Source organism: Mytilus edulis, chromosome 5 (genome assembly GCF_963676685.1).
Source record: "Mytilus edulis chromosome 5, xbMytEdul2.2, whole genome shotgun sequence".
NCBI lineage: Eukaryota > Metazoa > Mollusca > Bivalvia > Mytilida > Mytilidae > Mytilus > Mytilus edulis.
Genome location: NC_092348.1, coordinates 7033562 through 7049701, shown reverse-complemented (window position 1 = coordinate 7049701; position 16140 = coordinate 7033562). Strand labels below are relative to the sequence as shown.

General features: G+C 29.8%; 1 protein-coding gene across 1 annotated transcript; it reads right to left on the bottom strand.

Moving 5' to 3' along the window:
* Positions 1 to 280: 280 nt before the first annotated feature.
* Positions 281 to 16137, bottom strand: LOC139525375 (vang-like protein 2-B). Its single transcript, XM_071320675.1, has 4 exons — positions 15793 to 16137; positions 8310 to 8613; positions 6561 to 7469; positions 281 to 4359 (listed from the first exon to the last, which is right to left on the bottom strand). The coding sequence occupies exons 2-4, from the start codon at positions 8584 to 8586 to the stop codon at positions 3932 to 3934; spliced, it is 1614 nt and encodes a 537-aa protein (XP_071176776.1). The 5' UTR covers positions 8587 to 8613; positions 15793 to 16137; the 3' UTR covers positions 281 to 3931.
* Between the last annotated feature and the right edge of the window lie 3 nt (positions 16138 to 16140).

The following is a 16140-nucleotide window of genomic DNA, read 5'->3' as shown; positions in this document are numbered from 1 at the left end:
GGTATCATAAGGTTATCCCTAAACAGCTAGGAGTGGAGGTATCATAAGGTTATCCCTAAACAGCTAGGAGTGGAGGTATCATAAGGTTATCCCTAAACAGCTAGGAGTGGAGGTATCATAAGGTTATCCCTAAACAGCTAGGAGTGGAGGTATCATAAGGTTATCCCTAAACAGCTAGGAGTGGAGGTATCATAAGGTTATCCCTAAACAGCTAGGAGTGGAGGTATAATAAGGTTATCCCTAAACAGCTAGGAGTGGAGGTATAATAATATCACTACAATTAGATATCAGATATTTTTTATTAATACAATATCTGATGAAAAGTCTTACACGATTACATGAAAAAACAAGACTAAATTGTAAAAAAAATTACAGCAAAATATTTCAAAATTTACATTCAGATCTTGTAATTTTATATGGATATAAAAGTGTGTATAGTAAAAGTACAGATCAGCAAATAATACTATGTGTAAATACATTTACTATACTCTTATTATGATAAAAACAAAACTTGAAACAATTGTCTGAAAAGGAGATTTGTGTTCATGGACAAGTGCTACTCTATCGTTAAATAGCATGTGATCTATTTATACAAGATAAGCTCTGTTCTATTTTTAAAGTCTTTTTCTTAAATTATTAATGATTATATCAATTTGTAAAATCGTTATTTTGTTTTGTTTTGTTTATGACACTACAATAAAATGAAGGAGACTTTTATATTTATAAGTCAGTTATTGAGTAAATAAAAGTTAAGAAAATTCTGAAAAGGTTCTACCAAAAAAAAGTTGTATATTTTTTTTTATATAGATGAATTTGTTCATGCAAAGTAATCTCATTTTCAGATAGATAAAACATTAATCATTTTATTGGCTAATTACCATTCCTACTTATAAACAAAAACATGGTTTTTACAAGAAAATGCTTTCTTTTCAATTTCTGTAAAAAAAATATACTAAAAGTTAATTCTATCCTAAGAGTTTGTTCTCAGCATGCTATACAATGAATATGAATTGTTCTTTAAGAATACATAAATGAAAATTAAATATTTTACAAAATGTTCTATGATAAATGTACAAAAATTTACAAAATGATACAACAACAACAACATTGATTGTAATTCACAAGTAAGTAACCTTCAAATGACCTTCTAAATTGTACCCCAGATCATGAAAACTACAGAATAACAATTATCTGGACAATACTAATTCAGCATTGTGTGCTAAACAATGAAACAAGTTTTACACAAGGCAGTGACCAAGGAAATGAATAAAACTGATATGTTAAAGGATAAAACAACCTATTTTAAAATATAATATTTTGTACCAATAGTATTTTTTTGTACTGTGAACTTTAGTACCCCCATAAAATAAGCAACACTGTAGATATATTTTGTGTCTAACCTTCTAACTTAAACTTTAAAGAACTTATCCTGCTTGTTATCCTAATAGTTCAACTTCCCAATTTTGATGTGGGGTAGCATATAATGCTGGTTCCTATCTAGTTTTCTTTTCTTTTTAAACACAACATTTTTTCTAAACATTTCCCTACTGCCAAAATTCAAATACTTAGAAAATCAGGGATATCAGGGATATCATATGAATGAATAACCTAATAAGAACAGTGATGGTATACAAAATATAATAAAATTTTTACTGTAAAAAGGGACACAACTCTTTATATACACATAGACAGAACTTGTACTTACTGTTCTAGAGAAGCAGTTTATTTACAAAATAAAACACAAACAAAGTAACTAGAGATCATGACTATCAACTAAATCTAAAGATATGTAAAAACAATAATGTATAGATATCAAAATGACCAGCAGTTTTTCTATGTACATGTGTATGTAAATTCACACTATATCAAGTACACAACATTTGCTTATTAATGTTCGACTGTATTTCAAAACATCATTAAATTATAAAACTGCAGTTACAAATTAATTTACCGTAATTGATATCATTTCACATCATTTTTGCATTGCTGAAAACTGAAGAAGTTTTTAGATAGTTTGATTTATTCCCTTTAGTGTGGTAAACATGTTAAACGAATTTAAAAATAGAGCTTTAGATTTCTCTTTATTAATGCCAAATTGATAATGATTTTGGACAAAAAAAGACTTGTGGTGTGTTTTTTTCCCAGTACCTTTATATTGAAATGTACAACATAGATCACTTTGATAAAAACTGCTTTAAAAAGAGAGAACACGTGCGAAATGAAACATTTAGAAATTTTAGAAGTTCTCTCATTTGGAATAATATACTGTCATCTTTTGTTTCTATTATTTATGTAAAATGATCATGAATATTGTTTAAACCCAAACTGAAATATTTGATCCAAGTGTTAAGTTTAAAATTTTGTAATGAACATATATGAAATTTCAAATGTGTTTGATTTTTAAGTTAAACGAGGTCACAAATATCACAATCTACTGGAAGCCAATCATATTCATGACAATTGATATCATATTGCATTATTCCCTACTTATTATTAATAAAAAAAAAAAGGGTTAATTCAGTTTAACCATGTTAACTGAATAACCCTTAAGCTTTAGTCTTTTTTTCACAGTTACAGTCAATAAGCACAACATTTATGTCAACTTAATACAGATCTTTCTTTGGTGAATAAAAAATGTATCATTGATATGAAAATACAAATGTAAATGTTACCATATATGTAAGGCAATGTAAAGCACTAACCAAGATCAGCTGATCACAACCGGATTTCACTGTGTAAAACTATCTATTTTTTATATGTATACATTTCAAAAATTTATATAACTGACATATAAAAAAGATGAATTTGACTGTCACAAACACAAAAAATCTTTTTTGAACTTCTAAATTTTTTACTGTCTTTTTTATCACATGCATTGAACAGCGTTGGAAGAAAAGAAAAGAGTTTATCTTTTGTAGGATCATTCTTGGTTATTCTTGATAGGCCACAAAAACTATACATTCTGGTTTCCTACCGTGATGCATTTAAAAATAGGGAACTTCGGTTGAATATCTTTTTTTTATTAATTTTACATAAGACTATACAAGGAAATGTTCTGCACATTAACAGATCTAAATATATGTATAATTATTTAATATAATAACTTAAAATGTCTTTACTTTAAAAGAGCTACACCAAAAATGTCCATAAACGTGTTAGGGTAAGTATGAGAAATTAGGGTAGGTATTGAGGCATTGATAATTATTTTTGTTTGCCTTTGTAAAATAGTATGAACTTTTTCACATGCTTACAGACTTTAAAAGACTTTGAGAATATTAAAAAAATGCAAACAATAAATAAAGCTTAATTTTATTGGATAATTTTCAAAACTCACATTTTGATTTCAGTATTCAACATTTTAATATCTTACATCCTATTTCAACATATGAGAGTGAAAATATGCACTAACCATGCATTGACTAACATGAAAATCAACAGTTGTAATTTATACCTACATGCATATGTTGTATTGTATACAAAGGTCAAATATTTTGATTCACAAAAGCTGTTTTATATCTTATAAATGTGTAAATACATAATTGCTTCCTATGTAAACATGTATGTGTTTTTGGTAGAAATGCATATTTGTACCCCAGGACCGTACCTTAGTCAACCAAATGTGTCTCTAACTGGGACAATATCAACCTTCCCGAGTTCAAATGTATTTTTGGACTTGGCACAATAGCTGTAAACACGTACATTATAATTTAAAAGCATATCATCATTAAGATATTCATTATACAGCAAGTTGTATTAATGGCACCTTCTGAGACTTATATAATAGTAAATGAAATATACAACAAATTATTTCGTTCTTTCTTCTCTTGAATCAAATCTGTAATGGCATTCCATCAGCAGTTCATACGATGCTAAAAATGAAATTGCTACATATTTTCCCACATCATTTTTAAGCTTGAACAAATCCCTATTCTCATACAGATGTTTCAGAATTCAATCTCAGGACAAACTTGTTGGTCTTTGGATCAATCACATCTTCAGTTAAATTAAAATGAGGCAGACGTTTAACAACACAAAGTAAAGAAACATCATTTTGCCGTAACTGAAATGTGAGATTATGTTCGATCTCTCTAGAGAGTAACTGATCACAAACTAGCACCCACTTTGTAACAGGTCTGCAGTCTTTTTCACTCATTATGATGGCACCATTAGGCATGTATCTCTCTACAAAAGCTTTCGGGCTCATATCATAGTTAATACATAATGCAAGATGATTTAAAACATTGTCCATTGAATATTTTGGTTGTTGTCGTGTGATACGTAGAAATTTCTGTAGAGCTCTAGCCATTGAAGGAAAGACTGCTTGTGCAGCTTCATGAGGATCCATTGGTATAGCAGGACCTACAAAATAAGTATAAAATACAAGTTAACTTTTTAAAACACTTGGTGACAAAAGAAAACAAAAATATATCTTAACTTGTATTGCTGTCTCATTAAAAGTTACCCAGTCTACTTTTATTTATCTGGTGTAATATAACTGTGAAGTACAGTCAAACCTGTATTTAGAAACCACTCAAAGAAGGCAAAATTGGTCTTTGAATATGACCAATAGTTGAGAGAATAAATATTTTATAAGAATATGACTACTCAATGAATATTTTTTTTTTAACTAAGTGGGTTAATAATAGCTGACTATGGGATATGGACTTTGCTTGTTGTTGAAGGTTATACTGCTATTGTGACATCTAGTTGTTAATTTCTGTGTTATTTGGTCTATTGTGCAGAGTTGTCTCATTGGCAATCATACCACATGTACATCTTCTTTTTTGTATAAACAATTATAAATATCTTATTTTAACCTCCAGACAATTTAAGACATTGTAATGGACTGAGTGATATCAATTATTTTCTGTTGTTTCTGATGAACATCATAATTAGCTATAAATAGAATGATTAGAAAATTCAATTTTGATTCCATCCTCTTAAAACCAGAAGGGTGTGGTGATCCCAGTAAATACTCTATCTTTAATAAAGCAAAACAGCCAGAACTGAAATACATCTAAGAAATAGAATTACTGTGGACTACAGTACATTATAAAACTCCTCATCAATGAACCAACAGTCTGGTTATAATTTATAAACTTTGTAATAGACTGGTAACCTGATCATACAACTAATCTCCTACAAAATGTTTCTATTAAACCTTCTTCTTCATAATCAATTAACTTGGTAAAGTTAACATCAAATAGTACGGGGATCCTGCGGTTTTATACATCATATTCTTCTTTATGTCTATTTAAACCGAAGCATGTTTTCTACTTTCTATTTTTATCAGCTGACTTCAAAAAATGCAGATGACATAAAGTTTTGCAGATTTCTAAAGAAGCCACATAATTTAATACTCAAATGATATTTTAGTTTGCCTATACATTACAATGAAGAGTTTGACAATTTTATTAACCAAATAACTTAAGTATCAACATTTTAAAGAGCAACAGAGTCTGAAGTACTTCCACCTGTAACAAGGCTGTTATCCCAAATTTTCATGACCCAAACAGTACAATTATGAGGTAGCAATGAAGGGCCAACATTAAGAACTTATACATTGAACAAGTTTAATTTTGTGAATTAAAAGAGTATGGACAAAAATATTGAGCTTAAGTCCTAAACGTACTTGAAAGTCATCTGCTAGTTGGTATATCTAAGTCTATGTTTAATAAACAACAGCAAAACAAGATAATATGGGCTCACATGCTTATGCTATGGGAAGCCACAAGATTTTTTGACACCAAATTATATTTTTCTTTAAAAGACAATAAATGATGTTTTAAGATGATTTTAATACATAGAATGAAATATTATGAATTGTTCTGTTCATTAACCTATTATTCATTTTTGCATCACAATATAAAGAAGGAACCGTGTTTCTAAAATTGAATTTTATAAATCCATATCATCTTATACTTTTAATTCTCTACACCATGCGCCACCGAGATCCTATAAATATATTGCCTTTCTGTAACATTAGTCATAGTCAGTATATTTTATTGTGAATCGTAAAAATAAAATTTAGTGTTTACATACACCTTTAAACATTAAAAAGTATAAAATAACAGCTTCTAAATTGCAATATTCTTTACCTAATGATATTTCAATATTGTATAATTTTTCAGGTCATAATTCAAAAGAAAGTGTTTACATATAACTGTTGTATGTAAACTATGAACAGATAAACTTCTTACACCTGGTAGAATCTCTATAAAACATGTTTATTATACAATGTTTCAAAACCTTGGTGCAATAATCAGGATAATATTTACTGACATAAGATCATGTACAATGTTACTAATGACAGCAAATTATTGCATCTTATATATACATATGCACCTATTTTGCATTACACATGTTTTAATGAGCATTAAGAATTTTTAATTATAAATATAGAGTTAGAAGATGATACATCTGTTTTAATCAATTAAAAAAAATACTCTTCATTCTTTCTATTGAATTTCAATCATAATGATTACTCCTTAAAAAAGTTGGAATCTTTTGGCTTTTTTTCCTACATTTGCATAAGATGTACCTAGAAACTTATGAATTACCTTGTTCATCCTGCATACGTTTGATATGAGTGAAGGCTTCCTCTGCAGCAACCATTAACCTTGCTTTCCTCTTTCTTACTCGTCTCTCGTACTCCAACTCGTCATAAAATCTGTCGTTATGACTGGCATCTCTTCTTCTAGAAGACTGAGAGGCAAATATTGCACGAGGACGATCTTGTTGATTCTGAGGTTGATTGTTACCATCAACATTGTAAAACTTAAGACTGGTCATCTTAGCGGGTCTCTTGGTGATGTTTTCCAAATATGGATTGTAAACTGGAAAATCTCTATGATATTGCTCCAATATCCATGCCGCTGCTCGCTGAATACTTAGTGCACCAATGTTATAACATTTAGATTCAGCATCAGGGGATCGTAGGACTTTAACAACATACATAGGTTGAATTTGTCGGATTTCCAGTAAAATGACTGCTATGTAATGAATGAAGAGCAGAGCATCGACTAACGATACGGCAAACTTTACAATGTCATAATATGCAGTTTTCTTTTCTTTTAAAATTCTGACTCCATAAAACAGCCAGAAAGCAAAAGTCAAGATAAAAACTAAAAATAGAACAACTGCTCTAAACAAGAATACCCTTGGCATTGTTGCTTTGGGCTGCCTGAAGAATAGAGCTACTGTAGCAATACATAATATCAACAGTTTAAATGCAAAGCTGATTAAAAGTCCTTCACATTCAGGGGCACACTCTCCTGCCTGCCAGTTACTTAAAAGTTTAGGTAGCACAACCATAGCAACAGGGGAGAGAAATCCTATGACACTTAAGATTCCTGCTAGAGCAGTTCCTATGTAACGAGCACAACCAATACCAATGTTATCGTCAAAACTTTCTTTTCCAAATTTAGAACGGAATTCATCCATAGAAAATCCAGTCTCACTGGTGTTACCTAAAAATAGTCCGTCATAATATTAATTTCTGATTTCATTTATATGTACATTGTAACAAACATTTAAAAAGGTACATTTGTTAAGCTAAATCTGATAAATTTTTAGTTGGTATCAAATGAATGTCACTTCTGATCTATAAGTAAATATATTAATTCATCAATACAAAACCATAGACAAATATTCTTAGAATTCAAAGGTGTAGTCAACATGGTCAATATATTTCTTTGTAATTTCTCTATAAATCTACATGTATGTTTACAGCTAAGTGCTTTGTTTGTTTGTTATGCTGTTTGGTATATTGAGTATACTGATATACTAAGGAACACTGTTTTCAAGGAACTAGCTTTAGTCCATACCACAGATGTAATGAAGGTGTGATGTATCATTAAATTTGTTAACTCATTGTTGAAGACCATAAAATGATAAAAAAAAAAAAAAACAGCCACCAGTGATTCAGTGGTTGCTTTTGTTTATGTGTTACATACGGTATTTGTTTTTCGTTCATTTTTGGTACATTAATTAGGCCATTAGTTTTTTCGTTTGAATTGTTTTACAGGGCCTTTTATAGCTGACTATGCAGTATGGGATTTGCTCATTGTTGAAGGCCGTACGGTGACCTATAGTTGTTAACTTCTGTGTCATTTTAGTCTCTTGTCAAGAGTTGTCTCATTGGCAATCATACCGCATCTTCTTTTATATCAAACGGTAATCCACATGATTTACAGATAGATGTAGATGTATGTCTTAGAAATTCATCATATATCTTTCTTTAAACATATGAACAAGTACTTATATAGCTAGAACATCCACCACACATCTATATCTGCTCATCTGTTTACCTGTAATAGCTGTTGTGTTGTCCCCCCAGTTGTCGTCCTGAGGAAGAATCTGGACTTCTACCCTCTCCATTGGGTCATCATTCTCTGATGCTGGGGTATTTATAGTAACAGAACGATTTTCTCTCTGGTCCCTATAACCACTTCTGTCAGAGGCTCGACTACTGGCTCTGTTACCACCACCACCATGATGACGATGATGTCTGCTGCCATGACTACGATGTGACCTCTCTGACCTATCACTACGACCAGATCTCACAGATTCTGCACGATCATCCATTGTTTGACTGGATCTTTTATTTCAGTTCTGTAATGATAAAGAGCAAAGTAATATTAAATGATCTATCACTTATGAGTTATGAATATATCTTTTCCTAATCTGTAATGAAGATTTTGTACTTACTAAATGTGCTAAGCCTTTCAGTATAAACATTTTTTAATAGAACTTTTCTTCCGAATTCATGTCAACATAACAAACAAAATGAAGAGAGTTAATCACTTTGTATTAAGTGTATGATATTCAAAGGTTTCTATATAAAATTACTTCACCCACACATCAAAGTTTGAGGTGTTAATATTCTGGACAGGACATAATACCCTGAAGCTATTCTATTTAATTTTATTATTTTTCTTAGCCTATGACCATTAGACAGACAGTTCAAGTTTCCTTTGTATATTGTTACCTGGTACTGGCTATATAATTTCAAAACAGTTCTTTTTTCATCTTCTGCGGTTTAATACAGACAGATGCCTATAAAAATGATGTTTTAATTAGCCCCATACTGAGCATCTAAAGCTGAACATATTAAAGACATTCCATCTGCCTTTTAAATATAATTAATGTATTAGAGCCTTTTAATAATAATGTTTAGAGTTTTCATACTGCAAAAATTATGAAAAAAATAAATAACTATTTTATTGATATCTAAATCCAAAGGCATATGTTTATGAATAATTAAATACAGTGTAAAGATTTAAACTGGTTCACTTAATTTCATATGCATCATGTCAACATGTTTAGTTATTTTGATAACTATACAAAATCTATGAAAATATTTCAGTTTTGCTTAGCCCCCATTTTACATTGGACAGGTTGGTACATCTATAACTCTGCAAATGTTGTCTCTTTTTCTTAATTCAGCGTTCATCAAGACCATCAATTCTTGAAGTTTTAAAACAAATAAGACATTATAATGCAATTTATTCCTTTAAAAACATTGAATTGAAGTGCTATGTGTTCAATTATTTTAGTGGCAAAATTTTCACCTGTTAAATAACTGAAGAATTCTTTGTAAAATTACATTATAATATTGATAAACAGATCTACATACTTAAGACTAAATCAACATTTTCAGGACACAATATTGATTTTTCACCTCAATTGAAAATTTTATCAATTTTTGTATTGTATAAACCTGTTTAAATTGAATATCCTCCAAACTGATTCAGATTTCTGTCAATGAAACGTAAAATGTTTATCCAGTAGACAAATTGACAAATAAATTAAATATCTTTATATTGATTGGAACTTTAAGGTGTAATAAAGGTAGATAGGGTGACGAAAGACCATCAAAATGGATCAGTATGGCTACACTTCCTCTGTTGATCAAAGACTACAGTTACTTAGATAAACCTTTTTATAATGTTAATCTATCTAGTTATCTCCATTTGTAGATAAAAGTTAATGTTTCCATTCAATATAACATCTCTGTTAATAGGATCTAAGTTCATATCAATTACCAAATGATATATATACAGATATACATGTAGTTAACATTATTTATTTCTTAATTATGTAACAATTAAAATAAACAAAAGTTTACAGGGGAAATGTAACTAGATGTATGAATGACTATATCTATAATAAAACTACACAATTGCATAGTTATAGAGATACATTGTAATATATAAATATAACTACAACAGGGTTTAAGCTAGGATTTAAAGGGGTTTAGTCAATTTTGCGCGCTATGAAAATCAACCATTTTTTGTGTAACAGCAAGGGATCAAGGATATAAATTATTAGCTTCATCTTTGACTTTGTCAGATTTTAAGGACTTAGGCATGATTGGCAGTTATTGTATAATTTGACTGTATTGGCCCTTAGTATGAATGAAAGATTCTGACATGGGATTCGGCAATTTAGTTCACAATTTCTCTTCAGTTAGTTTCAGGGGACATTCCTGGTCAAAAAAAGTTGGACAATTTTTTTAAACAAGGAATCAGTGAAGAAATTAACTTGCAACAATTGTCTCACTGCGTAATCATTATCTTTACAAAACGTCTGAATCGATGTTTGGAAATCATTTCTAATAAGTTGGAACTGTAAAAAATCCCTTTTGGAACGATATATAATAAATTTATAACGAGTGAGGATTCATCAGGAAATTATAATTTTTTCGATTTAAATTCCTTTAGTAAGAGCAGAGAGATATAATTGTACATGTATTATATGTCTCTGGTAAGAGATATAAATTTGTTTCTCTCGTTTAATAGATACTAAATGATTTTGTATTTTACGTTTTTGGTGTCTGTAAATAGTCATAGGAATACTTTCACGCATGCGTAGCACTCAGTACAGGAAGCACCTGTTTAAATCGTGAAAACATTTCTGAAGGTTTAGAATAAATTTTTGATCAAATGATGAAACTGTACTCCTGGTTGTTGAAATGCGGACAGCCTGAATTTTTTTGGGGAAAATAATTATGATGGTCAATAATTATAAGGTTTATTAATAATTAACAGATTATGGTACCCATCCCATCCATGGAGATAAGCGAATTAGTTGTAATCACAACTTGTAACACCTGAATTGTGAATGTTAATTACCTGGGGGTCATAAACTTGTCAAAAACATAAATACAGGTAGATTTATAGTATTTTAAGGCGAAAATATTTTTACACTTTCAAAATTTAAGTGATGAAATTGATATGAAAAACTTCCGTCAATGCGAAAATGGTTTCATAAATTACAAAAGTGACGAGCGCTAGCAAAAATCACTGACTACAAGACAGTGAAGACACATATACATGCATGTGTGGGAAAAGAGCAATGAAATTAACTTAAAACCGTTAACACCCTTAAAAAAATCTGTGTTTGGTGTTACCTACCCAGGCCTTGTACACTATAGGGTTGGGTAGGTAGATCATGTTTCTCCACAATCCACATTACAGGTTCTTCTATCTAATCCGCTTTCAAATGTATGACAAAAATTCACTTACTGACAGTTTTCCATTGAAAGATTTATATTTCATTAAATGTAAAATGTTAAATTCTCACAGGAAAAACTTTCTCTGAATTTTTCCCTTCCCCTCAGCTTTTCAATTTGTGAATTTATTCAGATGATTGCAAATAGGAAATACATATAATTATCCATTGTTATTTGTTATTTAGAAATAGGGAACATGTAATTACCACCCCAATCATATAAATGAATGACCACTTTATTCAGACATCTCAAATCTTCTTTTTAAACAAAATATCTATAACTGCCAAACATATACATTTTAAATACATTTTTTGGCAGCACAATATATTTCCTGTTAATGTGATCAACCTTACGGAATTAAAAACACCTTTAATGTAAATAAAACACATTATTCCAAATTAAATTCAATAATATTTGAACAAATGTTGAATATTGTGTTAAAGACTTACTTTATAATATGGGAGATTTAATTTAAAGTAGGTAGTATTACAAACTTTTACCCAACTTTTATATGGCCTGGTAGTTTAATAAAGATAGAATGATTATCCTTATGCTTAATTTGCAAAAAACTGAAGGCTATATTATCTGATGTCAACCATCATAAATGTGTACTGTATATCTATCTCACCATCCCTTCATAATTAACATAAATATTGTTGTTTTTATTGGAAACAAATATCAGTACAAGCACTTATGATGTTACCAAGGGAAGTCAAGATGCATGATGATTAAAAATTTATTTTTACTTTTTCATAATTTCAAAACTTTAAAAGAAATTCCAAACTACATGTCAAAGTTTACTTTTCATCAAAAATATTTATAAGTTTTTCAGTAATTTTACATCTAAATGTCTCTATAGGGAGTTTTGTTGTATTCTCATTTAAACAATTAACCAATCTTAAAACAATAAATTTAAATAATAGATTTTATATGTCCATACCAATTGTTTGCCTCCAGGAAATTACTTATTTATAAATGTTCCTGCAAAAGTGTAGGCTGAGAAATTAACATATAGATGTTAATGTACTCTCGATCTTTTCTGGCTGATGTGTTCTCGAAAATCCCACATTTGTGATTTTAAAGTAAATATATATATTGGTGTTATCAGTCATGAACACATTAACATTTCTATTGGTCAACTATTTTTCTACATTTGTCATAAAGAGAAGCTGATCAAGTTCAAACTATTACCTTTAAAGATGTAGTCTGACTGAAAAAGTTTATATCCTCATTTTTGTAAGATCCTTGCACTCTCTATACAGCAATTTAAATAATCTAAATTTGGTAATATAATCATGATTTGAGTATCAACAGATGTTTTTCTTCAATTAAGAAATCAAAAGACCCAAAGGTATGTGTCAAATCTAATAACAACAAAGGAACAGGTATGAATTTCACCCATTTATTGTAGTTAATTGAGATAAAACAATTACAAGGGCTATCAGATTAGGTAATTAAACCACCAACAGAAGGTCAATGAGTTCAAAGCTGTTTGGATTGGTTTATTTAATATGCTTCCCACCAACATAAAAAGATCATTTTACAACAAAAATGTCATTATTGTGATTTATTATAAATCTAAAGTACAGTGAATATGAAAATTTTAAATTTCTGTAATAAATCAATAAAATTATGACTTAAGAAAATGCCTGTATATATATATATTCAAACATATATGTCACATATGATACAATTAGAAAAGTGCTCATTTAGAGATTCAAGTACAAATATGACATTTTTGTTCCTTTGATATTTGCAGATTTCTAAAAATATGAAATTACCAAAGCAAGCAATTGCCAGTCTAAAATTTGTACATCATAAAACACAAACATTAAAATTTCAATTGACACACATGTTGAATTTTATGTACAAATGTACATGTTTTATACCTGTACAATTTCCAAATTCAGATTTGTTTATGAAGAGAAAGCACTTTGTCTATTACTTTTTATTTAGCCCTGTACGTATATACATGTTTTTTCTTTAATTTGAACAACTTATCAAGCACTGTCAAGACTGTTCATTTCTTATGGTGTGTTGCTAAATTTTAATTTGTTGACAACTCTGGGAAAAGTTTACACTATTCTTTAAAACATAGAAAAATTAGTAGATCTCAAATTTCATTTACAAAGTTATACATTATAAAACAATACTATCATAATATCTAAAAAAAAAAAAAAATTAATTATGAAAACTTAAAGACACTTTTCAACTTTTTTTTTACAAATATATACATGCATTAAATCTAAAAAAAAATTAAGGAGCCAAAATCGGTAATACATGTACCTCACTCCTTAAAGTGAGCACTGAATGTATGAATTATATTTTGTACATATCAAAAAGAAGTACACACTGTTCTCACAAAAACATGATTTATCGATACACTTGAACAGGGCTACACAGTATTGTTTTTCCTTGATGAAACAAAACCTCCCAATTTTGCATTTATATCTTCAACTTCCCAATTAATTTGAGCCAAAATTTTATATAGACAAAAACATGATGGGGTTAGTCTTAATATTATGTTTCAGATCCTAAGCAGCTTAATATGTCAACAAGCAATCATACCACATCTTCTTTTTTATAGTTGATACTTTCCAACGTATTATACTTATAAATATAACATTAACTTTGACATGTATGGTCACTGCTGTTACTGGTATATATGTATAAAGTAAATAACAAAGACAACAGTCATCAAGTTACAATAGATGACTGCACATTTCATTTATGATACATCTTTATGCAGATAAAAGTATGTTTAACAACATTTGTTCTGATTATCAAATTAAACCTGGAGTCGTTCATCTGGCACCTAGTGTGTATTAATAATATTGACTTAATCCAAGAAACAGATAAGTACAACTGTATGTACAGTTGTACTTAACCTTTAAGAACTCTTTCAGGGGTCAAAATGATCTCTAAATTGTATTAATTTAGGGGCTCAGAGCTTACCACAACAGAGAGTGGGATTACTACCCTAATTTTCAACTCCATTCTTGAAATTTTGTTTAAAAAAGTCTCTGTCCCCTTGATTTGCAGTTAAATACCTCATGATTATTTAATTTGATCCAAGTTTGATACATTTAGAGATAATATTGTTGCATTAATTACAGTCATAGTGGGTACTACTGATGGCACTTCCAGTCTTCACACTGAATGGCAGCCCAGGCTTGTAAAATTTCTCTCGGGCCTGTTAAAATCATATCTACAGGCCAATAGAATCTAATTAATTTTTTTCAAAAATTGAGCTCCGGGCCTCTAGATTTAACAGTTCATCGTGAAGACTGCACTTCAGGTGACAGAAGTCAAAATTTGATCATTTGAATTTTAATTTTTCATAAATGAAAAAAAAAAATCTATAAGAGGGGAGAAAGATATATATCAGAGGGACTATACCGTACCGTATGGGGTTTAAACTAAGGTTGGTCATGTAAATTATTTACTGAAACCCTCATACACTTTTAAATGGCCTTGTAAATCATTTCTGATATACATGTATGTTTACATGGCAATATTATTTCGACATGTTGTTGAATTTGCAAAACATAACAAAATAAATATTGTAATATGGGAATACTTATTTTTACCAGCTTTATTATAAAACTTAATTGAAGCAGATGTAAATGTTGTGGTGGTCAGAGAGAAGGGGTACATGTTTTTAGAAAATACTGTACATGCATGTACACCAATAACTGAGGGTCGTAATAAGGGTACCTTCATGACGAATAACAGTAAAAAATCTTGCAAAATGACGTTAACAGTTATTTTTGGTGAATGACGATAAAATGTAGACTTTCTTTCAGATGATAAAAACATTGACTGATATTGACGAATCAGATTATTTTTTTTTCAAAATTAACGGTAACGATAATCATTTGAGACGAATAATGAATCACTGTAAATTTTAAACCAATATGACGATAAACAGGTGCCAAAAATGACTTGACACTTGACGTCAAAGGGCATTACTACCCTCATAACTGCTTCATAAATGCATCTGAAAAATTATGTGGTATATATACATTTGTACATGTACTATTTATCTATTACTCAGCAACAAGCAGGACGATGTCGATGCTATAAACTACTTAATACGAGGGTGTTTTAATACATAGATATTTCTTTGTGTAGGATATACAGGAATAAAGACTAAAACGACCGCGAATAATATTAAGAATTATGTACAATTGAAATGTTGTTCGACTACCGGAGTACCGCCGGTGGTGAATCACTTGAGATTCCTTGTAAGCTGAGGAGCTTCAAACTTTACTTACCAAAACTTCTACATAAATCTGTGACAATTAATGGAAACCTTAATCCACAATCCCATTTGCCTTAATGTCAAAGCATTGGATATTTCAATTCAAAATTTCGCTTTGTTTTCTAATGAACTATTCAAATTTCAGGAGACCATTTTGCTTTTGAATTTGCTATTGTGTAACCCACCCGCCAAAACTTGGAACAAAATAAAACGTATTCGTTAGAAAATAACTCCAAAAAAAAGTAACCACCTGTAAAACAACTAAACGAGAAAATTATAGTGCAGCAAAAGGATGAATAAAATTAAAGAATGAACTGAAAATGTGAAATAATGATTTAAATATGTGTGGGAGGTCAACAGA

What these genes read in the sequence shown, in the direction of transcription:
- LOC139525375 (XM_071320675.1), bottom strand. Translation starts at nt 8,586, where the DNA reads ATGGATGATCGTGCAGAATCTGTGAGATCTGGTCGTAGTGATAGGTCA. An exon ending in CAACACAACAGCTATTACAG is followed by an intron (nt 7,470 to 8,309) that starts GTAAACAGATGA and finishes GACTATTTTTAG; the next exon opens with GTAACACCAGTGAGACTGGA. An exon ending in ACGTATGCAGGATGAACAAG is followed by an intron (nt 4,360 to 6,560) that starts GTAATTCATAAG and finishes CTTATTTTGTAG; the next exon opens with GTCCTGCTATACCAATGGAT.